Source organism: Epinephelus fuscoguttatus, linkage group LG15, assembly GCF_011397635.1.
Source record: "Epinephelus fuscoguttatus linkage group LG15, E.fuscoguttatus.final_Chr_v1".
In the NCBI taxonomy this organism is placed as follows: domain Eukaryota; kingdom Metazoa; phylum Chordata; class Actinopteri; order Perciformes; family Serranidae; genus Epinephelus; species Epinephelus fuscoguttatus.
In genome coordinates, this window is record NC_064766.1 from 6,046,020 (window position 1) to 6,073,389 (window position 27,370).

General features: G+C 38.1%; 1 protein-coding gene across 2 annotated transcripts in view; it reads left to right on the forward strand.

Moving 5' to 3' along the window:
- tox (thymocyte selection-associated high mobility group box) overlaps positions 1-27,370 on the forward strand; it is a 71,125-nt gene that overhangs the window by 21,913 nt on the left and 21,842 nt on the right. For both annotated transcript variants that reach the window (XM_049598745.1, XM_049598746.1), the window contains 3 exons: positions 3,084-3,149; positions 9,275-9,385; positions 18,095-18,379. In XM_049598745.1, coding sequence (XP_049454702.1) covers positions 3,084-3,149; positions 9,275-9,385; positions 18,095-18,379 — 462 coding nt within the window. The remainder of the gene's footprint in view (positions 1-3,083; positions 3,150-9,274; positions 9,386-18,094; positions 18,380-27,370) is intronic.

Below are 27,370 nucleotides of genomic sequence, written 5' to 3' on the forward strand. Positions count from 1 at the left end.
TACAACACTGTTTTAGCTTTCTGTTGACTCTGTAAACCTACACCTAATTTGCATAATACCCAACAGCTGGTGAATGGATAGGGCAGTTACACCTGTCTGTCCGCCTATCCACCTGTGTTTGTAATTGTGTGTGTGTGTGTGTGTATGTAAGGCTGGGTATGTGTGTACATGACAGTGCTTTGCTTCTACCCACCTGTTCAAACGTTCTTGAATATGTTTGTTGTTATGTTTTGCTGGTGTGAGCTGTAGGGTTTAGCCAGTCATGGTTACTGCAGCTCATACTACAGTTTTCAGATTGAAGCTACCAATAGCAGTGCCAGTGTTCAGTACATTTAGTTTGACTATTGCTATAACTATCAAGTCTACTTTAGAAAACTTTATTGTCGTCAGAGAGGCTGTAGTACAGTACATACACAGACACAAATCACAATAAAAGACATAAAACTAATACTGTGTCAGCCAGCATCCTTGGTCAATAGAATAACATAGTAATTACTGAATGTCAATAATTTTGGTCATGATAAGTAAATGATTAATATTTATTTACTAAAAATACCAAATGTTTACTGGTTGCAGCTTAAAAAAAATTCAGGACTTGCCCTATCTTTTTTAAATAGAACATTTTTGGTTCTTTGACCATTTTGCCGACATCACTTTGGGCTCTTAATAAACTAATAGATGATCAATCAATTAAAAAAACAAATGGATGTATCTCTAATGAAAAGAAGTGTTAGTTTTAGCCCTGAATTTGACTGTTTTTATGGTGACATGTTGCAAGCAATCTTAGAAGTTACGAAAGTTACGAAAGTTTGAAAGAGTGTTGATATGAGAGCTCTTAAATTTCTGACACTGAGTTCATATGCACACTGTAATGTCAGCCTTCTGTGTTGTTGAAGATGACACTGGATGCACTTACTAAAGTAATTTTGCGTATTGTATGTATGTTATTGTATTGTCAACACTGTCTCCAGAATAAATGTTGGTATAGTACATTTCTGCAAACCACAGATACGTATATATAGGTTATTATGTATAGATATGTTGAAACTTTACATTTCAACAACACTGTGGTTGACATGAGGTTAGGTTTAGGCAGAAAAACCTAAAAAGCCACTGGAAACGCAGCAATGACTTTTTGTTGTTTGTTGATCTCGAACAGTGGTCTGCAGTAGTGCTGATTGTGACCATCCCAAGGCACATCTTGGTAATAATGATGCTGTTTAATAGCATCTTAAAATGCCACACCTGTCAGGTGGATTGATTAGCTTTGAAAAGGAGAAGTGCTCATTGACACAGATTTTAACTCATTTATGACCAAAATGTGAAAAAAAGTCTTTGTGTGCATAAAAAAATGTCCTAGCTCTTTACCTTTAACCTGTGAAAAATGGGAGCAAAAATAAGTGTTGCTTTGACATTTTAGTTGAGTGAAGTAATATGCAAAAGCATATGCTCCTATGATTTTATGTGTGTGAAAACAAACCAGCAAGAGTTAAAAACACCATGACATGATCTCTGCTTCATACTTGAGAGCTAAGACCCTAGGTTAAAACTAATGAAATGACTCTGTAATGCGCAGCTTTTAAAGACAGATGGACCAGCTACAAACAGTATTCAGTGGCAGGAAAAAGGCAGCCACACATTACTGTGTCTAAGAGAGACTTAATTTGATTTATTAAAACTAATTATTGACTAAAATGTGTCTCCTGACAGTATATAATGTTGCCTAACAGTGAATGAACAATAACCTTTATCCTATCAGAGGAGGATGACATAAGCTGCTTTTAGTCACTTAAAAGTGAATATGCGATGTGGTGATATGAGTGGTACTGGGTACCTCTGACAGTGACATTCAAACCTTTGTTCTTCACTGCTGTCTGTAGTGTAGGACAAATAAGAGCTAATGGAGGAAGAAGGAGAGAAGTGGCCCCACAGGAGGAAATGTAGGGGAGATAAGAGAGGGAAATGAGGAAATTGAAGCCCATACTGAATACCATTCATTGTATGCTGTATAACATACAGTATATTATCATAGTATACAGTCTATGCTGAGAGTAAACACGATGGCACAATAATTTCCTGTTTTAGAAAAGAAATGGTGTAATGGGAAATAAGCCAACAAATGGCAATCACACCGCGACTTGTGTATCAACAGCACAATCAACCATTAAGATTTAGTAGACACAATGACAGTTTGAGTATTCTCTGTTGGGACACTTTCCCAGTGTGAAAACGTGTGGCCAAAAAATGACATTTTAGGCATATACATATACTTGTTAGTATGTATAGTGACATACATTGGTATGATTGTATAATCCACTCTCAGATTAATGCATCTTTATGATGAATGTAAACTGAAAATCACTAGTAAGGGGTTAAATAATGAGTATGGAATTGAGACACAGTTAAAGAAGCTGGAGAGAGTGGAAAGATGCCTTGGAGGAACAGGGAAAAGGAGGCTCCCTCACATGTTTATGTGGGCATTTATTTATTTATTTTGGTAGCAAGAATACAGTTTAATTCAATTTAAATTGTATTGGGTCTTATCCTTGCATATATGTATTTAGGTCTAATGTATGTATTAAAATCCAATGACACTTTAAGAAAGACAGATAAGAGAATGGGAACTGGAGCCATGATCATACAGGGAAATACGTATTAAACAATTAATAAACCATCCATGTTATTTAGTTGTCTGTTGTCCCATGTGGGTAAGGTAATACTGTGAGTTTCTCTCTGTGATTTCAGCTGGGATTTGTTTTGCTGCACAATATCCCTCAACCTTGTCAATGATGTCATTATTCTGTTTGGAAGGAGTCATTTATTATTATGGTCTCCTCACAAAACCATGTTGGGGGGTTTCAAAGGAAAAGCAACGCATCAAAACCTGGCTATAGCAAATATTTGGCTTACAGATGGTTAAGATAAAATAATCTAATTTCAGCATCTGTGTGATGACCAATAAGACAATTTAGGTCTCTTCTCAAGACTGATTGTTACTGTAGAACAGGACCCAGACCTGCTCCTCCTTTGTGTATGGTTATAGTTTGTTGACATTGTTGCTCTTGCGTTTTTGTTCTCTCCAGCTGGATGGGGACACCATGTTCTTGGGTATGCCAGAAGCAGGCCTTGACTTTCCCTCAGCCAATCAGGTTTGTGTGTGTATTACTTTGTTCATTTGTGTGTGAGAGACATAGACAGAGTGATTGCCCTATGAAGCCATTCCTCTGACATTTCCTTGTTTCTAATTACATTGAGCTCTTTTCTAAATGGAACTAATTAGTTGTGAACGTGTTGTAACATTTCCCAACAGAATTGGATGTGCTGTATCTTGTCAAAACACTCTTCAAAAGTGGAATTACTAACGTGTAAATGTGAAACAGTCTGTTGCAAGCATAAACAGATATATGGCAGGTGTGCACAAAATTAGCAAATGAGGATTCTTTTAATTTGCAAGCAATCATCACGTTGATACAGACATGTCAAATCCATTTTCATGCTCACATGATTTTAGCAGGGAATTCTTATATATTGTCCCTTTGCTAATATGGTTAGGGAAGTATAAAGGAACCAAACATGTGATATTTATGAATGGATGTGCTGCTGTTTTGTCCCTGCAAGGAAGAACATTAGTCCATTGGGCGGAATGGTTCCCCAATATCAGTTACAATTTAGCTGTTAATGGGAAAGTCACCCCAAAATCAAGAATACATATTTTTACTCTTACCTGTAGTGCTGTTTATCAATCTAGATGGTTTTGATGGGAGTTGCTGTGTGTTGGAAATATTGGCTGTAGAGATGTCTGCCTTCTCTCCAGTATGATGTCTCTTTCCAGAAATCATGACTTGGTTACTCAAGAAAATCCTTGTTGTGAGCAGTTTCATGCAGGAACTATTTTCTTTGTACCAAACTATACCTGCTAACTGTATCACTGCATAGAACACACCAACACCATATAGATTGATAAGTAACTCTACAGGTTCGAGGAAAAACATGTTGTCTTGATTTTGGGGTGAAATATCCCTTCAATTATGGTGAAAAACTTAACATATATATATATATATATATATCGTGAGACAGAAATTTGTTCTATTTTCTGTCTGTAGACATGAAGTGGTAATTGATATCTGAGGCTTCAAGAAACTACTTCCTATTGTGATTCTACTATCATAGGCTTTATTGTCCATGATAGTTGGGAATGCCATTCAAACCCAAAGCTCTGATGAAGAGCCCCACTTAAGTAACAGCAACTACACAGTGTACTGCAGAGCATTATTGGAGAGGCGAGTAAATTTTGCCATTATGCACATGTTGCGATTAATTTACAGCGTAGTGCATTAATGATATTATCTTTCTTTATGATCATTTGATCATGCCCCTCTGTGTCTTTGAGTTCACCTTTAGCTATTTCAGTCTTTGCAGTTATTTCCAGTTGCATCAAATCAACTTTCCTCCCTTCCTGTTCCACAAATCAATATCACTTACTGCAGTCAACCTGAGGCACAGAAAGCATTACAATGAATTTCTATCTCTAAGCTAAATGGAGAACTACTGCAGTACTGTGTAGGATTATTGAGCTCTAAGTGTAGCCTGCCACAGGAGTTACTTATTATATGCAATTCTGGCATTTAAAGTAGTTCCTGTATTTTATGTTTGCATAACATTAGTTTGCTTTATAAACTGATGATATCTTTTCAGGCAGTTCACTATTATATTTACTTAACAGGCTTGAAAATAATATTCAAGTTCCAAATGATATAAATGAATCTGTCATTGTCAATTACACTTTTAGATCGTGTTGACTGACTTCATATTGTAATACTAGTTCTATTACTACTACTACTATTAATAATAATAGTAAGAAGAAGAATTATACGCAGAGATGGGTTGGGTCCGAATTTCCTTTTGTATCAGCTGAGGCTTGAACTCGCAACCACTGAGACTAAGGATCAAATTCTATCTCACTGAGCTAATTAGTCAGTGACAATTCATGTGTAGCTTTACAAATTGACTAAGCCAGACGTGCAGGTTTAGCAGCCGTCCATGCATGGAAAAGCAGATTTCAAACCACTGTAAAAAATTCAGTTATCGAAACAAAAAAAGCATAAGCATTCTAAGCCTCAACTGGATCCTTCACCAGTTGAGGCTCGAACACGCAACCTCTGGAACCTAAGACGGTCATCTACCGCTCTGAGCTAATTGGCAAGTAGCAACTCAACAGTGGCTTCACAAATTCAGTAAGCCATTCACTGTTGTGTAGGAAAGCAGCCATCCCTGCATGGAAAGGCAGATTTTAAACCACTGTAAAAAATTCAGTTATTCAGACAAAAATCTGAAAATACACATACTGCATTTAGACAGCATGGAGATGTTGGTAATTTGTTTGTAACAATGATTCATTTGCTCCATAAGTGAAAAACTGATGATTAAAATTGCCATTTTTACATTGACTCCAATTGTTCACATTATAGCAAAATTCAAAATGCTGTCAAAAATTCAGTTTTTGAGATAAAATTCTGAAATTTGCCACACATCATCTACCATGACTCTAGAATTTTGTCATTTTTTCATGAACATTGAAGATTTATTTAGCAAGAATTTGCATGTATATGTTTACAGTACCGTTTATAGTCAAACATTTTGATGCACTGTAGGCTCAATTTTTGATAAATCAAAAATCTGAGAAACAGTTTTTGTAGGACAGTCTGAAGGTGCTCTGTAGCAAGTTTGGTGTCAATTGAGCAAAAATTGTGGGAGGAGATAGGTTTAAGAAGTTTTACAGTTTTTGAAAACAGAGTGATGAACTTCATAATTTTTAATAGGTTTAAATGTACACAAGTTTCTTCAGTATTGGGGCTACAGTTTGATGAAAGTTGTGAAGTTGTAGCACATATGGTTGATTTGTTATGAATTTTCAAAGTTTTGAAATTTAGACGCTTGCTGTAGCACCACCATCAGGACTATTGGTTTGAGTTTACAGCTGATGATATCTGGCATGAGACTGGACCTTTGTGCAAAGTTTGGTGAGTTTTCACCCATGGGAAGTATGATTTCCTTAGAAGAAGAAAGAAGAAGAAGAATACCTAGGATTACAATAGTGTTCTGGCAGCTTAGCTTCCTGGACCCTAATAAACTTGAATATAGAAACTTATTATAGAACAAATTTCATACAAGAGTTCTACCTTAAAGGGCTTCTAAATAAAGATGCAACACATTAAAACAAAAGCAAAAATAAACAATAGGAAATGCAGTAGATGATAAAAGAAATTAGTGAAGGTACAAAAGAAAACAAAACAAAAAAAAAAAACAGAAACCATTGAGAACCGTAAAAATATTACTGCGAGAGTGTGGAGCAATAAATAAGAGAACGGTATATTCCAGCAGCCCTTCTAATGAATGGTCCATCCCCCAAAATAGAAAATCAAAATGTGGTGGCAGATGTTTTAATTGAGGTGGGCTGCCACAAATGAATGTGTGGGAGACCCTGGCTAACAGCTAATGTTAACTAGCTCTGCCGAAGATTTGTTTATCACAATGTATCATTGTCAGGGAAAGAATTGAGTGCATCCTCTGATGTGTGGATAATGAGTTTACTGCATTCTTTCTGCAAGCGTCCCGGGGAAGATCGCTGTTCTTCCCAAGCAGGTTTTCTATTGTTTCTAGAACCATAGTAGCCTTGAGCCCAGCTTTTTAGCCTCCACAAAATTGATGTGACGAAACACATCAGCCACTGCCATCGGTGCCTGCCATCTTATTTGCCAATAGGCCAGTGGCAGTCAGCAAGGTTGGCCAATACCAATGTTCAGCCAATAAATCAGTGCATACATACTGAAAATGTACAGTGCAATACACAATGGATATCCATCAAACTAAGAAAATTAGATGGACTTGCTGTGTATGGTATATGATTGACACTTTGGCACATTGGCTAATGTATGTGTTTTATATGTGAATGTTTTTTTTTTAAGTTAAACAGTTAATTGTAGGATTAGAATATTAATCCATAATCAAAATAATCATTATTTCCATCCTAGCTTGCATGTTATCTGAATGAAAAATGTGAGCTTAATGACTGATGTTTTTTATTGAAGAAATTTCCTTGAAAACATCCAATTTGTCCCAAATTATTGCTGATTAAGACTCCCGCCCCCTGAGATACTAAACAGGATATGAAGCGTGGAGAATAAATACATGGTTGGATTTTCACTTGAGAATATTGCATTCATTGCATAAACTGAGATCTAGGTTTACGGGTAGTTGATGGTGTATGTACAGCTGTCTTGTTACGTCACCTCAGTGCGATGACCAACATGTTAAAGATCAGCTGTTTTTAGATCACTAAGCAACAGTCCTGGAACAGCACTATGCAGCAAACTCTGTCTTTTTTATGGCTGTGGGTGTAACTGCATTCACTGTGTAGTTTCTAGAGACCTAGTGAAGCCTCTAGAGAGTAAGATGTGTGTTTGTTAGTGCAGAATTACCTCACCACCAAGCAAAGCCTATATTAATAAGAAACACCACTGGAAATACATTATTCATAGAGTACAATGTAGAGAATATTGTGTGGTATAGGAATCTATGATTTGATGTTTTATTCATAGTGTTGTGCCATAAGAAGATAGGGAGTGGTGTGTGGAATAAGAATTCATGGCTCTATTATTGAAGTGCATTGCTTCCATAAAGTCAAAGGTTGTTGTGATGGATGTGACCAATATTAGTCCAGTCTGACCCTCACTCTTGTCTTTTTTTTATTCGTCAGTGGAGTAGCAGTGTGATGTAACTGATCTTACCCTGAAACAGGGAGACGGCAGACATTTTCACAGAATGAACAGACATGCAAAGAATCCTATGCAGCATTCAGATGTTGATTTAAAATTCTGATGTCAACATTATGAATGAAGCTTCAAACTCATCAGTGCAGCCCTAGATGTTGGCAGAAAGATAACGTAATCGTGCTGAGATGCTCAGAAAGCTAACAATGCTAACATGCAAATGTTTAACATATTTACAGTGTTCATCATACAGGGTTAGCATGTTAGCATGCTAACATTTGCTAAGTGACAGTAACCACAAAGTACAGCTGAGGTTCATGTGAATGTAATTAGCTCTACAGGTATTTGGTCATAAACCAAAATACTGGAAAAAAAATAAATTTTAACCCAATGATGGCACTGAGGAAAAGTTAGAAGATCACCAAAGTAATTACAGTTCATCCAGAGGGTAACATAAATGTCTCAAGCAAATGTCATGACAATCCATGCAATAGCCTTGTTATTAAAACATTTAATTCAAAACCACCAAATGTCAAAACAGGCTTGAGGAAAAGAAACATTTCTGACCAACAAACTATCACCTCCCAGCACCTCTAAAGCGCACTAATCAAAGTGTAAAAACAATAAGTTGTGATCCAATGAAGAGTGACGAGCAGCCTCCTCTGGTTATCTTGACATAACCCCGTTTCCAGTCCTTATGCTAAGCCAAGCTAGCTAGCTACTGGCTCCAAGTTCATATTTAATGGACAGCTATGACAGTAGCATTGATCTTGTCATCTTATGCTTGGCACAAAAGCAAATAAGCATGTTTCCCAAATATTGAACTATTCCTTTAATCAATATAATGTCTGCCTGCCCAGCTTTATAGAGCTGATCAGTGCTTGTGGTTGTAGTGTGAGGCTTCCAGGTGTGACTGTGTAAATATTAATAAATGTGCAGCATGAGAACATGTTAATCATCGCACTTCTTCCTGAAGAAAAATATAAACATGAACATGAACTACTCAGCCTAACTAGCCTGTCGGTGCCAGTGTTGTTATGTGTTTTTATGACGTTAATATGTGTCTGTCTTTCTTCGTTCACTGCAGCTGTACGGTGCTCGATGTAACCTTTTCTTATCAGGGATTAGCTGTGGAGGGAATGAACAAGCAATTTATTTACAGCCTCTTTCTCTTATCTTTTTCTTTCTCTAAGTAGCTCTCAAGCTTTCATTTTATTTCTCTTCTTTCTTTCAACTTATTTCAGTTGTAGCTGTTAGTTTGTGTTAAAGTAAAAGCAATATTACTCTGCCATAGAGATAAAATATTTTGACCTGTGTTAGGGAGACTGCGTGTGTGTGTGTGTGTGTGTGTGTGTGTGTGTGTGAGCGAGGGCTCTTGTGAAATCTTTCCCTCCCTCTTGCTTTGTCCTTGCTCCTCTTCATGACCTTTTCATTTGACCTCTGACCTTTTTCTGGCCTTTGGGTCCATTTGAACCTTTTGTTTGTCTTTGTTATTCTTCTCACAGTTTCGTGTGCCACAGCCCCCTCACCCTCTCAGCAAGGTGACGCCACCCAACCCGCCCTCACAGCACTGGAGGAGGGACACACACATGGCTGACACACATCGTCTGCCTTGGGTAAATACACACAAAACTTACACACGCAAACGCATCATTTTCCAGGCAACACTTGTCTCTCAGGTGATTTTATAACACTGAAACTCACACCTAAAGGCTGAGCTTAAATGGACACACTACTAGCAAACCAACAGTGTCTTTTTTTTTTTTTAAGAGCATTGATTAAATGCACCAAAAAGCACACCAAAATAGCATCCCATTACAGAACAGGACTTGCAGGTCTACTCCAACCTGCACCACCTGCTGCTGAACAGGATGGAAGATAACAGAGGCGGCAGTTTAGACCTGCAGATGTAAACAAGCTGATGTGTACCGTCTATAGGGGATGGCAGTAAAAGCTTCTGCAAATGACATCAGGGACTGTATATAAAGATGGACGACATGGCAGCTTCCCAAAAGTGAGGCCAAAACATCTCAACTGCCCCCTGGTGGCTGTCATAAACCCCGCCCCTTCTATGTTAGTGGATGCAGTTATTTGATGCTATAAAAAATGGTGGTTAGATGCAGGGCTTTTTAGGCTTCATCTCGAGACACGATAAATATCTCAATATTTTTAAATCTCCTCAAAAGCACTGACCCAATACCCTCTCTGATGCAAAAAAAGTTGTACAGATGACTCTTGTTTGTTTTGTTTTGTTCAAGAAATTTTAATGAGATTTTTTTTTTTAAAGATATTTTTTGGGGGGGAGGGGCACGGGGCGCCTGCTTTTCCACTAAGCCACTGACGCCCAGTAATGAGATTTTTTATCAATAATCATCAATACTGTGGATATAACAACTAAGTGAGTTAAGGAAGCAATAAAACAAAAGGTTTGGCAAGTTGATAAATTTACATCACTTTAAAATTAGGTGAAAAACACCACTTATGCCACATCATGATACAAAGATATCCAAAATCAAATATGATGAATGATATATAGTCTCATAGCTAGATAACGATATGATGTCTACATATTGCCTAGCCCTAGTGAGACGTCATGTACGACAGCTGTTAGTGTCAATCACTGTGCTAGCAAACAATGGCTCTGCTTACAGTTGAGTTGGATGTGTGTATGGGCAGGACCCTGAATCAAAATGACATCACCAGTGCAGGATGGCAAGATGGCTGTATTTGGGATATTTTGGTGCTTTTTTTGTTGTTGTTTGTTTGTTTGTTTTAATAGTGGGAGGAAGTGGAGACGCATCGTCCATCTTCACATACAGTCTATGGTTGACACTTGTGCAACCTGCTTCAAGAAATGTTACAACTGCATTTTTGTTTTGTTTTTTAAGCTGCTAATTAAGTGTGTGTTCACACTGCTCTTAATGTCATCATGTGTCCTCTGTTTGATTACTTCAAGAGGCAAGGAAGGCAGACAAGACAAGATTTGATTTGTCCAAAGAAAAAATAAATGTGAGAGTAATCCCATATGAGAGTTAAAATTAGTTTTTGAATGTGAACAACTGTGATTGCACCGGTGATTGACTCTGTTCCAGGTTGGCAAATTTTGTGAAGCTCCAACAGTAACAAATCTGTTTTCTCTTCTTTGCCTATCTTCTCTTTAAAGAGCAGCTTTTTATTTTAGTTGGCCCCAATTGTCACTTTGACTGGCTAAAATGGCAAATGTTGCCTATCAGCTGTAATTAACATTAATTCAGTAACAAACTTGTTGATGGGCCAAAATGAAACTTGGCTGTTGATGGGTTTAAGTGCTCTCTGTAACACCACTGTACAATCACAAGTGGATGGAATGTTTCTGTAGGCCCAACAACTCTTACACACTGATACAGCTTTTTTCCAACAGATTCCTTCACGTCAATTTCAAAAATTGCATTCTTCCAAAAAAAACTATGCTTAATGTCAAAAAATATACACTTATCAAGTACAAGTGAACCAAGGCCTTCAGGACCTCGGGAGAATTAAGGTGAAATGAGAAGCCTGCACCTGTTATTTCATTGAGTCAGATGCATATTTAATTAACATTTAGGTAAATAAGTGTCAGATCAGACTCAGAATTAGAGACACCCAACATTAAAGGATTTGGATCGGGAACAGGGTCCAGAAAACTTGATGGAGACATCCTTAGTGTGTCTACTTCCTGAGTTTATTAACAAGGACAAGATTGGTCGTGTCTAATTTGCATGAAATTTAACATTTCTTAATTTCTGGGTAGCACCATGTGACAGCTTTTGAGTCTTAAATAGCAGAGGGCAGGACTATTTGGAAACTACACTTTGAATGAATGGCAGCTTGTTGCGCATCAAGTGCTTGAATCTGTATGTGTGAATGCAAGACTACTGTCCTTTCCTGTAAGTGGGGCTGACATGAGTAACTGTAGCCTGCCATGTAGTCTGAGCAAATTTGTGAGTTACCAGTCAGTTCTTTGACCGTTACATAAGTATCTGAAAATGTTGTGGCAAACGGCTATTTCTTGTGTGATTTTATGGTTATGCCATGAACTTATTACTGAACCCAGCTGTGTTGTGTGTAGCCAGCTTGAACTGACACGCCATCTTGCTAAACATTCTGCGTTGTGTGTTGTGTAGGAGAATGAGTCAGACAACAAATTCTTGCCAGCTGGAGGGGATTTATTTTGTGCATAACACTCAAAATCATCAGTACAGCAACTACTTATTCTGTACTTAAACATTCACACCTCTCCCCAGCGTAGCCTTTAGCGGACTGAATGTATAATTTCATGCTGATCGTATAGTGACAGTTACAATTGCATTGGCATCTACTTAGCATTTTAAAATAATGAGGACAGCAACTTCCTGTTCTGTGCTTAAACATACACACCTTTAAGAAGAGAGGGAGACAACAGGGGCCGAATGATAAACTATCTTCTCCCTGCATTACCTTACTCTGGGATTGGCTAAATTTGTTCTTTATGTAAGTATTGCACTTGACAAAAGTGCTTTTACACAGTGAAATAAAGTATAGTATAAAACTAGAGGTTATAATGTGTAACCTACTCAAAGCACAATTTGAACCTTTGCATTGCGTTTTAACCATGTTTAAACACATTATCAACAGAGAAACCATATAATCTTACCTCTCCTCGGGATAGCCTCCAGCGAGTTGAGAAGAGAAGCGTGAATCTACAGGAGGTGATGACATCACTGTGTCGAAAACATTTAACAAAATAAAAGCTCCTCAAAACAAATGTACACATAATCAACAATATATGAAAGAACTACAAAAAAATGAACAAATAAATTTTTGATAAAATATCACCTTGCTAAATTAACACACAGGTTACATCTTTGTAGTGCACATTTAAGAAAAAGAAGAAACCCAAGTATAAATCCCAGTTATCATTCACATGAAATATGTGCTGTGCTGCTTGATCATTATTTCTCCAAACTTGTGCATACTCAGCTGTCATATAGGAGCCATTTTACTGGTATCACAACAGGCCTCACAACATAGCATGTTGTGGATTAAATATCTGTCTGAGTGGTGATACATGTAGCCACCAAAATGGTTGGAGGGAATCCCCCAACTTGCACCATGCTTGCATACAAAACACACACACACATGCATGCACATTATTATTACAGTATTATGCAAACAAATGAAGAAAACTTGATGTTTTTATATTCTCTGATGCCCTTCTATCCATTAAAATGCATGTCGTCTATCTCTGTCTTTGTCTCTCAAACACACATACAGTATGCTCTATCAGACAGTATTATTTGATTCAGAGAACAATGATGAAAATGGAATGAGGAACATGTAGATCAGGCATTCATCAAACACATACTGTACCTTCTGTATGAGTGTGTCTATGTGTGTGTGTTTATATGCAGTACTCAAAGGATACATTTGTGATAATTCAATCTGTCTGTTTCTTTGGCTTATCAGCATTTACAATCTATTTAAAATGTCTGCTTCTCAGAAGATAGGCTATACCGATGAATAAAGGGGAGCTGTTTAAGTAGACAGACACTACTCAGATCATCAGATCCACAACTACTGTATGTGGATAAAGAACCTCCAGGGCTGATACATGAAATCAGGGTGAAAATGCCAAAAACTGCAGGTCCTGTAATGGCCACTTGAGGCTGGCTCTAGGAACCAGTCATTCCCCAAAGATGTCAAAATGCCCAACTTCACAGCCAAAATAAACATGTTTACAGCCAGGTACAAAAAAGTTTTGGTCTTAATAGCGTATTTCCCATTCATGACAACTGTACGTGGGATGAATTGTTATATAACTCACCAATTTACATTTTATTAAGGCTTAAAGTTACGCGTAATGAAGGTTGTGGTCCCTGTGACTGATAGGCTGTCTGCAAGGTGTCACCACGGGCTGTGAGTCAGATCCACCCCTCGCTCCTTCACAACTCCACCCTCTCATCCAATTTGGTCACTTCTGGCTCCAAATAAAACAAGATGGCTACAGCTGAAATGCCAAACTCGAAGCTTTAAAATGGGAGCCTACAAACCAATTGGTCGAGGTAGCTTTGTCCATTATTTTATACAGTCTACGGTAGATAGTAGTGGTGTTATGGTACACAAAAGTTTGGGTCATACTCTGGTTTAGGGGGGAGTTCAGTGCAGTGCAAAAAACCCTAATGCATGAGGATCTGCATTTGACTGCTGTCAATTTGGTAATTTTCATTTTTTATTATAAAAATGTATTATTATTTAAACCCGTATGTAGTACACTGTACGAATTCTGGTGTCAAATTTGCGCTCACATGCCAATCAGCTTGTCATGCTATCCTCAGCAAAAGTTGCTAATGGTTGCAGCTAGCAGTTTCAGGGTGGAACTTGTACCTATGAACTTTGGTTCCACATAATGTGCATTAACCTACATACCATGTAGCTGCGTGCACCCTGCTGTAATCCCTGTACAATGATGGTTTAGTATGAATGCACAAACCATTACAGACCCAGTAGAACAGCAACACAATAAAACAGACAGATGGAAGAGAATACAGCATGCAGAGAATGTGGCCCAGGTGTCCTTGTTATCTTGTTATACAAAACAAAAAATTGCAGATGCAGGTAAGAAAAAAAAAAGAATTTGTCCAGAACATACAAATATACCAGCTATCCTCATTACAAGTCAGTGTCAACAGATTGACAAACATCGGGGCGTTGGTGGCTTAGTGGTAGAGCAGGCACCCCATGTACAAGGCTGTTGCCGCAGTGGCCCGGGTTCAAATCCAGCCCTAAAAAATATCTTTTAAAAAAAACAAAACAAAAAAAAAAACAGATTGACAAACATCATGTACATACTGTAAATATACCCAGAAAATGTACTGTTTCATCTTATAAACACAGAGATGTATTTATATTTCAGACAATTCTAATCTGATTGAATAAATTTTAGATATCTATACATATCAATTACCTTCTCCTCCTAGACACATTTAATCACTATTCTTTCATAGAAACTGATGTTGATGGTCACACATCCATTTCCAACAAACCTGTGTGCTTTTTCATATTGTATGAACACGGAGGTGTGAGAAGTGTGTAATGTGAACACAACATTTGTGAAAAGACTTAATCCTGACTACATTAGTTTCCCCAGAAGCTCCCAGTGCACAGGGAACAGGCTATTGTACTGACATGAATGGAAGAGCAGAGTGAGAGAGAGAGAGAGAGAGAGAGAGAGAGAGAGAAGAGTAATTTATTCAGAACTTGAAGAAATGATAGAGAGAGTAGATGAGGGAGGAAGAGAGAGAAGACAAACAGTGTAATTTATGCAGAGCTCAGAGCTCCAGCAGGACACTGTGTCTAAGAAACAGACTGTCGGACTTGTTGGTTTGTCAGAACCTGATAAACACAGTGTTGGATACACATGACAACATGGTCAGCCTCAAAAACTCATGTAGTAGAAGTTAGTGGTCAAACACATGAGGATTCACTTTTTGAAACTAACTGACATGATGGATGTCTCTAAATGGAAATTTATTTATTATATTCATGATTGCAGAATATGGCTAAAGTACTTCAGTGACTGAACAAGAATTAAAAAAAAGTCATTTACACCTGACCTTTAGTAATATATGACACAATAATATTGTCATATGTAGTACTTATAAAGTACATACATTTGCTTTTAATGATCAGATAATAGCTGGATAACTGCACATTTTAGAATGGTCTTTTATTGTAACCAGCCCAAGGCACACCTTTGTAGTTATGATGGTGTATAATCAGCATCTTGATATCCCACACTTGTTAGGTGGCTGGTTTATTCTGGAAAATGACAAGTGCTCGCTAACGTGGTTTTTAACCAATTTGCGACCAAAATTAGAAAGAAATAAGTCTTTGATCTTGAACTTAAACCTGTGAAAAATGGGAGCAAAAGCAAATGTTTTGAGTTTTGTTCAGCGTACAATCTATCTGTAAATCTATTCATGTTGGGACCTTCAAGTGTCACATTGCCTAAAATCATTGCATTTGCAATCTTCAAAATGTGTGGCAGTATCATAAAATATGCTGGTGGCATACTCATTGTGATGTGAGCCTTGGAACCTTTGTCACATGTAATTCCCCCCCAACTCCCTCTCCTCTCACTCCTGTTTCTACACCACCATTTGTCAAATGGTGGTGAAAATGCAAAAACAATGAAAAACAATCTTAAGAAGGTGATCAGGATCAGTCAACACAAGGCAAGCAACTCTAGCATTAGCAGCTAATGCTACTTCCAACTGGCTGCTAGCCCAAAGCCCCAGGGGAACAGCACTGGGTTTTCAAGCCAATTTGACACAGTGGCCAAACAACCTGCAAGTCTGTCACGTGATGCCATGGGGCCCAAAAAGACTTTTCCCATTGACTTATATTATGAGAGAGATGTCTGTCAGCATTTTTCCCCCATCTGATCATCCTGTGTCACCTTTCTAAATTCTGAGGTTTTTACAGGTCTGTAAACACAGCCCAGGCCAAAGTCTTGGTGAGTTCTCCCTCAGCAGCACTTTGTGGATTTTGAGTCACTGCAGAGGCGAGTGAATGCAAACTTTTAGACCCGGCGCAATGAACACTTCATTTCATTTTCAGTTCTGCTGCTTCATCTGTCCCTATAGTACGCTCTGCACTCCGAGTGTGGTGCAATAAATAATCAAACAGTATACATGTATATTCCAATAGCGCTTGGTCCCGCTCCAAAAATAGAAAATCAGTACCTGGCGTTAGATGTTGTTATTGTGGTGGGCTACCACAAATAAATGAATGTGTAGGAAACCCTGCTGTTGGTTTGAGTCTGCACGAGGGATTTGTTGACTAAAAGCAAAACAGAGAATATCACCAGAGTTATCCTTAAACTTAAGAACACATGAATGTAAACGTGACTAAGAATTTGTATTAAAGTGAAACATGCGCACAGGAGACGTCTTGTGCTGACATCTCACACACCAAATTCATTCCACCATTCCAAGCACTGGCGCTCTTGGTCTCCTTCCAGGTCTGGCTTTTCACATAACCTCTAAAGGAAAGAAACATTTCCAGTTTGCCCATGTCAGGTGTCAGGTGCATTACTGAATGTTTGCCTGGTTTGATCCTGGTGAGTCAACAATAGAAAAGGAGATAATGGGAGTTCTTTTTCGTTTTTGGAATGAAAGGTGTGATAATATTCCATGTTGCACATTCCTATTTTCATTTTTCCTCCATCTTATTTTAAAGTGGTGAAACTATGACCTCAAATGGTGGTTTGAAAACAGTGGCTGATAATTATATAGTGAGCGTAAACATCACATAACTCCACTCCTAACTGATCACTCAGCTCACAAGTCACGCAACTCATAACTCAACACTGCATATGGGTTTGAGATAGAGTAGAAAAGAGTGAGAGAGAATGAGAGTGAGAGAGAGATGAAAGAGAAATGGGACGATGAGAGTAGAAGAGTGAGAGGGCAAAAGACGGGTGGAAGGAGAAGGATGGTGAGAGATGAAGAGCACAGGAGTACGAGAGGGAGAGACTGGTGTGGCTAGCCAAGCAGAAAAGGCTGTCAGTCTCTATAAAAGATCTCCTCTGTCAGATTAGTATGAGAGGGCTTCTCTAACACTGCCTCTCTCTCTTTCTTTTCACCCTCGTATCTCTCACTCTTCTCTTGCATGATTCTCTCACTCCATTTCCCTCCTCATGTCTCCCTCTCATTTGTCTTTGCTCTCAGAATAATTCATTATCATATACGGTGCTGCTACTGGTTTTCTTTTGGTATGTCAGATTAGCACTTGATGTATTTTTACACACAAAGATCCGCCTGTGCGTATTCTCTCAGGCAAAGGAGGCTTGTACATCTAAATTACTGTGTTGTTCTGTTGCTGAATGAGTGAGTTTTTTTCTCAAGGCTTGGGATATCATTAGTGCTAATTAGTCTGTGATAGGAGCTCTGACTGAGGAGGAATGACTACATGACACAACACAGAGCTGTAGTTCAGACTGGATAAAGTACACTGGGTTAATGGTGATGGGCACTTTTACATCTCTTCCATTTATTATGTCTGACAGTAATGTCTCATGACACTTTGGTCTCTTATAGTCCCCTATGTAATTCTTATTGATTTTCTCCAAGTTGTCACTCTGCTGAGGGCAACATTGTCCATCCAGCCAAGCTGTATCACAATATGTCAGCCTTCCCAAATTTGACTTTGTCCCCCATCCGTAAAGAATCAGTCAGTAAGAAAAAAAAACACTGTGGTGAATACGATCAAACACATAGCTATGGAATTTAATACTGGTGTCATATTTTCTTTCTATCTCTCTTTAGTCCTACTCAGTGGGTGGTTTGGGTGACGAGGACTTCAACATCCCGCCCATCACTCCCCCCACCCTGCCAGACCACATGCTACCCCCCCATCTCCCTCACGATTCCCGCTCTGGACCGTACCACCCTCTGGACCCCCCCTCCAACTCAGCTCCACACCACCCCTACCAGCTGCAGGGCATGGATCTGCCTGGCATGCCTGGGAACCAAGATGGAACTGCTATGTTGAACCAAGATGGTGGCACGTTCAGTCCAGATAGCGGCCCAATGACCAGTACACTGTCTGTGGTGAGTGCCAAACATAAATAATTACACATTTTAATGATAAGTTTGCTTTAGTAATGAATGATTTGGTATTAAGTAAAATTTGGAAGTTGGATTTATATACATGACATTAGAAAACATGACCTTTTGTCTGTTAAACCACTACATGAGGGAGTGCAATTAAAATTTAAAGGGATAGTTCACCCCAGAATCAAAAATACATATTTTTCTCTCTTAACTATAGAAAGGTTGCAACAGTATGAGATTTTCATAGTATGATAACTGTCTCGGAAAATATTGCAGTATCATGGTATTACAGAATTATTATTACTATCAGTTACAGTGACCCTTAAAGGAATGAACACAGAAGGTTTTTACCTGGGTTGAACAAATGTTTTATTGCTACAAATGAAACCTGAAATCATTCTTTTTAATGGAAGTATGTGTAAACAGTCTCTCTTTTGAAAATAACTAAACTAAAGGTGAGATTCTCCATCCAGTTGCATTTTATTAATACCGCAGATAAGCAAATGAACACAGTATGATAACCGTCAGTTTGCATATCACAGTATACCTTGAAACCAGTATACCGCTGCAACCCTAACCTGTAGTGCTATTTATTAACCAAGATAGTTTTGGTGTGAGTTACTGAGTGTTGGAGATATTGGCCGTAGAGATGTCTGTTTTCTCTCCAGTGTAACATAACTAGATGGCACTCAGCTTGTAGTGCTCACAGCACCAAAAAATACATTTAAAAAATTTTATAGCAATGTCTCTTTCCAGAAATCATGACCTGGCTACTCAAGATAATCCACAGACCTTGTTGTGAGCAATGTCATGTAGGAACTATTTTCTTTGTACTGAACTATACCCGCCAATCGAATCACCGCACAGAATAAAGTGTACTACTCATTGACGAGAAACTCGTGACAGTGCGAGATGTAAACATGAATGGCATCCTGAGGATGAGCTGTAAGGTTAACCAGCTTGGTGATGTTCGGTGAGCAAGCAGTAGATGCTTCCTTCTGCGTGGTTATACGGTTCACGTGTGTAGTGGGTGCATATTTTCTCGTACATCAATGAAAAGTCCAGTCGTAACGTGCAGTATATGCACTGGAGGTTTCAAGTTTCCACATCACACTTGTGCAAGTTGCACATACATTATTCAGTGAAGGTCAAACATCTAAGTGAAGGGACAATAATTAGTAAAAAAAAAAACACTTGAGTGGAGGGGGGCTTCAAAAGACAGAAAGAAAGATTCAGTCAGTCTGCGCATGTCCACACAGTCCTTCAAAGAAATACATGAAACCTCTGTTTAACTGACAGATGTGGGTGTGTGGAAGCTTAAAAATTCTACATAATACAAAACCTTCCTCTCAACTTTGTAGTATGAATTTATCATTTAATTAAACATTTTGAATCCATAAAAAATGTTTAAATGCACAAAACTTTTGACATAGCAACAGGTTTTGCATGGTGACAAGTTCATTTATGTCTTATTATGATATGTGAAAACTTACTTTCATTGGATGAAGGTTTTTTTCACATTTATTCGAAACAAATGTTTATAAATTGTAGCTTAGATGAGAGACAGGCGGTGAGAATGCACTTTGACAGGAGATGAACCATTGTAATGTAAATGTTCTCTAAAATTAAGATTGCTTAATTTTTTGTTTAGCGGAAACATCAAGTTAGTCAGTGGGCAGTAAAGTTATTTTGTATATAACCTTTCAAATTCAAAGAGACAAATCAAAGTGCTTAGGTAAAAAAGAAAAACATAAGAACAACAGTTGAAAAAAGACAGTGAGGAGTAAAATAAAATTTAAATAGAAAGAAAAACAAGATACGATTGCAGAAAAAGAACAGTAAAGAGATACAGTATTAGTGCAGTTAGAGGTTGGTGTGGGGAGAAAATATATTTTTACATGCATTACGAAGCAGGTGTAAATGAGTTGGCATTAGTACACTAATGTCAAAAATGTATTTTCTAAATGCTAGTTAATAACAGGATGTTGACGGAACAAAAAAGGCGGAACTCAATAACCTTAAGGGTGGGGGTCATGGCAGAGGCAGTAGAAACTAAAGTTAACAGAGTAGAGCAGTGATCTGCAGAAACATTAACAATAGTTATATATATATATATATATATATATATATATGTATATGTATATATATATATACAACAGTTAAGTTCCTTAAATAGAAAGGCAGCAAACCATGTATCTTAATTGCCTGTTATGTTTCATATTGTACTTTATTGTAATAAGGACACCAGCGCATGGTTTGGCACACAGTATACTGGAGCAAGAGACTGAAAAGTTTGCCCCCCTTTTCTATTCATTAAATCAAGAATCAATTTTGAGCCAAAGAATCAGAGTTGAATCGTGAGGTTACAAAGATTCTCAGCCCTAGTTAGAGGGCAGTAATTAGATGTCTCAGATTTAAGAAAGGAAATAATTGTGGAAGAGAAATTAATCAAGGGCACAGAAGAACAGATTGTTAAGTATATTTGGCTGGTGGAATTTCAAATGGAGTATTCCATCATGGTTTTGTCAGTTGTGTGTGGTTGTCCTCAAGCTTCTTGTTTTTCAATAACACCCTTTTTCACACATTAACTGAGAGTTGCCTAGATAACAGCCCCGCCATCACAGGTCAAAGATCAGCTGAAGGATGATAGTGAAATATCAAAACTGCCAGAGGCAGTCTGTTAGGAAATATTTGGTTTGTTAGGAACATACTGTCCATACGGATCATAGACAGCAGAGAGGTGCATGATGTTGTAGGAGTGATTTCAGACATTTCTATGAAGGTTTAGATTACTGTAAAAACCTTTCACTAATGAAACCATTGAAGCTGAGATGAATTCAAACTGACCAGCTGCTGCTCCCTAACAGTCACCACTTTGAACACTCACCTTGGATGATGCTCGATACTCAAAAGACATATTTTAGGATGGACTATCACTTTGTATCTTGCTCAGAGATACTTTGACTTTACCTAATGGAAGAAAGCTGAGGATCTCAGTGAGTCTTAAGATTTGAACTGACAGCCAGCTGATATATTTTAACTATATTCTTTCATATTTTGTTCAGTTTAACTGTGTGGAATGGGATATTGCCTGGGGCAGTGTTATTTGAATCGTGGCAGCTGGTCAATGTGACATTTTTCTTCATATTTTAAGTCTCCATTTCACAGTAAAGTGAAAATCTTGCTTTTAGCTGTGACATTCAGATGTGGCTGACTGTCATACAGTAAAGAAATGAAAGTTTCACCTTCACAGACCCGGAGTTACTTCAACTGTCATAGAAACAGAGTGTTCAGCGGGGTGACAGAGGTATAGATGTGTCAGTATCTGTAATAAAGATTTCTCCCGTTTTATTAAGAATGAAACCTGTCACCTCCCACTCTTGATCTTTCAATCTTTCTGTCTGTTGTCTCCATCTCCATATTAAATCTGCCTGCTATAATATGAAGTGTCAATTTGAAACCTCATGATGAAGCTCTCAACCCTGACTGTGGCTGAATTAGAATGATTATAAAACACCATAAAAGAGACCGTTTTCAATAACTTAATTAAATCCAGATATATTTTTTCTCTTTTTCTTTGATTGTGACTAACCTGTGTGTTAACTGTGTGACAGTGGAGGTAATTATTTCAGTGGCCTGAAGGGAAGGTCTTATTTTCCATTTCAGTCTTTCTCAGTCCTACCTTTTCCCTCTCTCTCCGTCTCTCCACCTCGCTTTTATATTCTCATACTAACATTCATTTACTGCCAGTCCATGAATGATGGTTGCCTAGCAACCGTGCTTGGCTCAGCCTAATCGGGGTGGGTGGGGGGGCTAAAAAGATTCAAGTCAATGTGTGTGTGCATTATTCCAAGAAGAGGCAAGACTACTCAGTTGCAGTTAATACTAAGAGAGACTTTTTTATTTTGGCTTCCATCTGAATGAAGGTTAATGTCTAAAATGATACATTTAGAGAACTCCATTTTGTGCTTTTGGTGATTTTGTTCTTACCTGGTTCACAGTCATAATCATTGATGATTACATTAAACTATAGGCAGTGACAGTTTTTCTTTGTCTGTCATGTACTGATTTTACATGTAATGATGTAACAAGAAGTTTCTTGGTTTATGGGATTAACTTACTAACACTCAGTTCTTCTATTTGAAACAAACAGACGAACTGAGAAGTTTTCATGAGCAGTGGTATGGATGGATGAACAAAGGAAAGAGCACAGCCCTACAGAAATGCAAAATTCATTGTTAAAAATGCAAGGACAAATACATTACAGTATGGTTTCGCAATATGACTGTTTACTATGAGACTGGTGTCAGAGATTTTTCTATATCTTGTAGACCAAGTTTACTGTCGCTTTAATATCTCTAGTTTTATTAGGCTATTGTTGGCAGTATAGCAAATCACAGAGGTGCTTTATGGAAATATTGCCATCTGTGTCAATGTGATGAAGGATCTTAATATTACAGGTATTTCATTTAATAGATTAGCTACCAACAGACATTCCAGTTCCAGGGCTATGGAATATTAAATAAACCATATTTTCTCACTACATCTTAGTCTCTCTTACCCTCACATGTACATAAACGACCTTATACACCCTTTTTAAAAATGCAAAAATGTGAAATTATCAGTTATGGTATCGGTTGGAAAAATCCATATCAGTGCGTCCCTAATTTTAACTTTAGTTGAGTGAACACAGCAATAAGTAAAGTTATTGCAGCAATAACTACAATTAAACAAGAACAAGAGTAAGCACTCTTAGTTAGTTTGCTCAGGCTCAGTCACGAAGGACACTTCCCCAATGCTCACCCAGCGTCTGCCCCAGGCCCAGCTGGTACCTGCTCAGTGCTGCTGCACAAAAGGAGAGGGGGAGACTTAGCAGAGGAGCTGTGGACTGTTGTTATTCTGGCAGCATGCATGTGAATAAAATATAATATAATTAAATACGTTTCTTGCTTTTACCCTGATGGTGTGAATAAATTTGTTGCTAAACTGTTCTCTGGTTCAAATCCAGTGTTCATTGTTATTTTGCCACTGATTGGCTGAAGGAGTCTGTCTGTCAAGGCAAGTACTTCCGCTCACTGAATGTGTTTGGGGCGGCAGCAGGGCCAGACTGATACAGAATGTTGAGCTCAAGTCACCAAGAGGGTCTTACCAGGTCTCACAAGAGCTGGCACGATATCAGATTGTCACTACACAATTATTGCAGCCGAAAGAGTTCACAATAAAGATTTTTTTGCGATACCTATAAACCTGGAAGAAAAAAGAAGTAATAATAATGCTTTAGTCAAACCCATTTTTAATTCTGTTTATTGGTTTTTCAGCACACAAAATATGAGTGTAGGGAGAGAGAGTCTATAACCATTACTGTACAATATTGTACAAAGAGAACAACTACAGTTAATGGATAGTTAAAAGGCAAGCAGATAGTGTCAGGGGAGGGAGACAAAGTGACAAAGGAAAGAAACGGAAATGTTTTAAAAGGTTTAGGATTATTGACACAGTATTTTTTTATACATGTATTATGACATGATATCAGTATTTCATGTTTAAATATCACAGTTAAAGTTAATACCGGCATGTCGTGACACCCCTATTCTGAACACACTGTGATTTTTCTTTTTTTTAATGTAATATCTGTCAAATTAGTCTACCATAAAACAACTCAACTTTAAGTCACCATCCTAATTAGAGCTGCAATAACAAATCTATCAGTGGAAAATTAGCTGACAACTATTTTGATAATCCATTAATGGTTTAAATAGTTTTTTGAGCAAAAATGACAAGTATTTGCTGTTTTTCTTGGTTTTACATTACAGGACATAGAGATGTCTGTTCTGCCCTTTAAGCCTTGACTAGCCATATAGTTTTGCAATGTATCAATGTTTGAATACTGACTTTAGTTTTAGAAAATATACATATGTAGTTTCTTATGATCACCCCCCCCCCCCACACACACACACACACACACACAATGCAAATGCTTTTTTACCATAAATAAATAAATAAAAAAGCAATAACTGATTCAGATTTGTACTGCTGTACTTTTCATATTGAAATCTTGTCATCAACCACACCTATGTGAAGATGTGAGAGTTCTGTTTGTAGCCAAAGCTTTTTCCCTTCTTGTGACATGAGTCACTCAATACTCACCCTGATTTTGTAAGGGGTTTCCCCTCTGTTCGGCCATTGCTACAAACATTTGTCTGACTCTCCCCCCTAATTCCATTCGTAATATTATTAGTTCCAGAAGTTGAAAACCTTTGCTAAGTTTTATTGGCACGTAGGTGTTGTTGTATGACCTTGTGAACTTCGGTTCCTGTCAATAGATGCTGGTAGTGATGTTTCCACCCAGACCACCGAAAACTAAAACAGAAAACATTCTTTCCATTCTTTCCATTCTTTCCATTTGTTACTCCGTATTTTTCTTTGGTGCATTTTAATTTTGTTAAGTCAACAATTTTTAGTATCAATCTGACATTCTAAGCCAGGCAGTTTTATCATATAATACATACAATCATATTAATAATACAACATGTAATGCCAAAAACATTTTCCCAAATTTTTTTTAGTAAAAAGGAAAAAAAAAGTTTTGAAGTATTTTTCTTAGTTAACATTGCATCGTCAACAGCTCAGCTTGATCCTCAGGTCGTCAAACAGTTCCTATTTAAACAGTTTAATCTAATCAAGATGAGCTGTCGTAGAAATTTGACAAAGAGTAGAAGCTCTTTGGAAAATTGTGACAGTACTAATATGACATTTATTGCAGTCCCAACCCAACCAATGCCAAACCACAACTGCTTGTACGTCAATCTGAAACTTCTTCCCGTGTTAGACAAATGTCACTCAGTGTTCTATCTAAATACCACAGGACTATTCAGAAGCTGCTGCCAGTAACAGAGTTCAGAGTTCAGGTAATATGTTCCCAAGATGGGCAAAGCGCACCAGACCACATCCGCTATTGTTCGATGCTTACTAAGAGGAAACTCTAAATACACATCATCAAGCGAGTCCCGTCTTCATGTTTGTCATAATAGGTGTCAAAGTTCCCATGCTGACGGTGTAAGCAAACATTTTTGTTTAGCTTTTGTTTTCCTGAGAAATGGATGGAATATCACTGTTGACTGACTCACTATGAGACAGCTCATATTTTGGTAATGCCAGTTAAGACTGAACTACTCTACACAGGGGATGACAGAAGGGACTCATATGAAGGAAAGATCAAACACCAAAGTATGCCATGAAGTAACATTCTCCTATTTGGCCAACGCTACATTAAACTTTACACATAAATAGCTGCTTGCTTTGTGGTAGAGAAGCTGCTTTATGTTAACAAGCATTTTGATGTGACATTAAAATGTGACATAAATGAACATTTTGTATAAGATGCCATTCACTTTGTTTGATTGTATACAGAATATTTCAGGCATATTGACATTTTATTCATAAGAGATTTATCATTTCTTCAATGGTTACATTTACATGTGCACCAATATTCCACTGTTATTCCGAATGTGTCAATATTCTGAATTTATAAACATCATATTCCATTTGGGTTTTAGGAGAATTCTTTTGCCTGTTTACAGTCGGCTCTTTGCATTGCACACAAACCAACTAGCCAACAGTTTGCAAGGCTGGGATAGAGAGGCCCCCCCCCCCCCAAAAAAGCCAGGATTTCTGGTGAGAAGGAGAAACATCCATCCATCCATCTTCTAACCGCTTCATCCTCTTGAGGGTCCCGGGGGGGCTGGAGCCTATCCCAGGAGAGGCAGGGTACACCCTGGACAGGTCGCCAGACTATCACAGGGCTGACACATAGAGACAAACAACCATTCACGCTCACATTCACACCTATGGACAATTTAGAGTTATCACTTAACCTAGCCCCAATCTGCATGTCTTTGGACTGTGGGAGGAAGCCGGAGTGCCCGGAGAGAACACACACTGACACAGGGAGAACATACAAACTCTGCACAGAAGGGCTCCCACGCCCGGGATCGAACTGGGAACCCTCTTGCTGTGAGGCGACAGTGCTAACCACCACACCACTGTGCCGCCCCTAGAAGGAGGAACATGGCTACTTTTAAACATTATAAAAGACTAAATATCAGCAGGTTTTTGGATATGCACAATATCAAAGTGCTGACCTTCTCAAGAAGGTGGCTGAAGGAATGAAAGAGGGAGGCTGTGCTTGGTTGAACAAGTCCGCCACCAGTGTAAAACTTTGAAAAATCCTGGTACAAGTGACAGCCGTTCCACTTTTCTATATTTGATGTGATTAATGACATATGGGCACGTTAATCAAAGTCTGCACAGCTGCATGAAAATGGGAATATTAGTGTAATATTCATTTTTCATAGCCATGTAAACAGTTTAGTAGGAATATTGTCTGGAATATTTTGTGCATGTAAGCGTAGTCAGTGTCTCTTGGGAGACATTTGTTTCGAAAGACAACAATGCACAATGAAATATTATGCAGTTGTGACACAGGTGTGACAGTAAAACAGTCTGGTTACTTTATATCCACCAGTACATCAGCTTTCGGACACATTATTGAGGACATGGGATGCACGAGGAAATAAAGCAGTGCTTGTATCTCAGGCACCTGTGGACACCATAACGTCTCCTCCAGATAAAGTTAGGTAGCAACTTCTGCAGAGTGTAGTAAATGGAGTTTAGAATCTCTATTGATGTATTTACACGTGAGCGGGAATTGATGTTTTATGACTTCTGATCCCATCTACTGTCTGACCTGTATTGCCTGTTGCCACGGTTACTATCAGATTTCATTATTAGTGAATCCTGGACTGCTGCACACTATACAAAACCTTTCAAGCAAAGGCAGACTCTGTTTCAGAGTCTAGTTAGGTCTGTTATATGAACATGTTATGTAGCACAGATACTGTTTCGGCACACCAACCTGGTTTTAGAGGAAAGTACAAGCTCTGTCAGTGATTCTTAAAGCAGCATTGATAATTCCTTTAATTTGTGGAA